The sequence below is a fragment of the Theobroma umbraticum genome, unplaced genomic scaffold, assembly GCF_002168275.2.
Source record: "Theobroma umbraticum cultivar Fairchild unplaced genomic scaffold, ASM216827v3 scaffold_5970.0, whole genome shotgun sequence".
Classification (NCBI taxonomy): domain Eukaryota; kingdom Viridiplantae; phylum Streptophyta; class Magnoliopsida; order Malvales; family Malvaceae; genus Theobroma; species Theobroma umbraticum.
The window spans coordinates 788-1,650 of record NW_018402923.1 but is presented as its reverse complement, the minus strand read 5'-3'; the positions used below and the strand labels follow the sequence as shown (position 1 = coordinate 1,650).

The 863-nt window shown below is 40.1% G+C and overlaps 1 protein-coding gene across 1 annotated transcript; it reads left to right on the top strand.

The window, feature by feature from the left end:
• Positions 1-6: 6 nt before the first annotated feature.
• LOC110428993 (uncharacterized) lies at positions 7-710 on the top strand. Its single transcript, XM_021444911.2, has one exon. It carries the CDS (start codon positions 281-283, stop codon positions 578-580), a length of 300 nt encoding a protein of 99 aa, XP_021300586.1. The 5' UTR covers positions 7-280; the 3' UTR covers positions 581-710.
• Positions 711-863: the final 153 nt, after the last annotated feature.

The window sequence follows — 863 nt, the reverse complement described above, 5'->3', positions numbered from 1 at the left end:
CTAGTTTTCTTTGAACTTATTTGAAGCTAGATGAGGAACCCCCATCTGTTGTAATCATGACTACCACAAGCCTCAAAAGAAAAAGAATAGAATGAAATCCTTCCGGAAGACAATTTTTTATTCAGCTCTCTTTGAGCATCAGGCCCTGAGCATCATGATTGTTATAATTGCTGCCATTATGACCTTCATGATTAACAAAACCTCGCTTCCATCTTTACAGTCACTATATAAGAATTAAGATGCTAATTGGCTTAAACACTTAGCACAACCATTTTTTAGGATGCTGAAGAGAGGTTCCATGACCATATCAATGTTTCCAAATTCAACAGTGCTGGTTGGCTGGTGCAGGGGGCGCAGGCGGCTGCGGAGAAGGAGGAGAAGCACCATACGGCTGGGGAATAAGGCTAAGCGGCGAGGGTTCTGCCTAGGGTCACGTCCAGTTGTTCAATGGGGGGTCATGGTAGGGCCTCTGAGAATGCTGAAGAAGATCATCATGGAAATCACGCCCAAGGGAAAGTGGATACAGGCTTATTATATGTACTTGCCCTTCTTACGCCCTCAATTGTTTCCCTTATGTTGATGTAATTTGGATACTTTCCTTTTCTTCTTTCCTTTGGTTTTAGTTTTCTTTTCTTCTGTTAATGATGTACTTAAGCTACATAACCTCTCTTTATATGATCTCGGTAACAAGTAAATCTAATGTTGCCAATATTGACTAAATTATGGTGCTGAAGATTGAAGATTCTTCCAATATGCTTTACACAGAAACTGAAAATTCTTCCTCCCTCTCACTGTTTTGGTTTTTGGTCCCCTTTCAAATTTAATGTATGTATGTTGATTGAGCAATTCAGACTAAAACGATG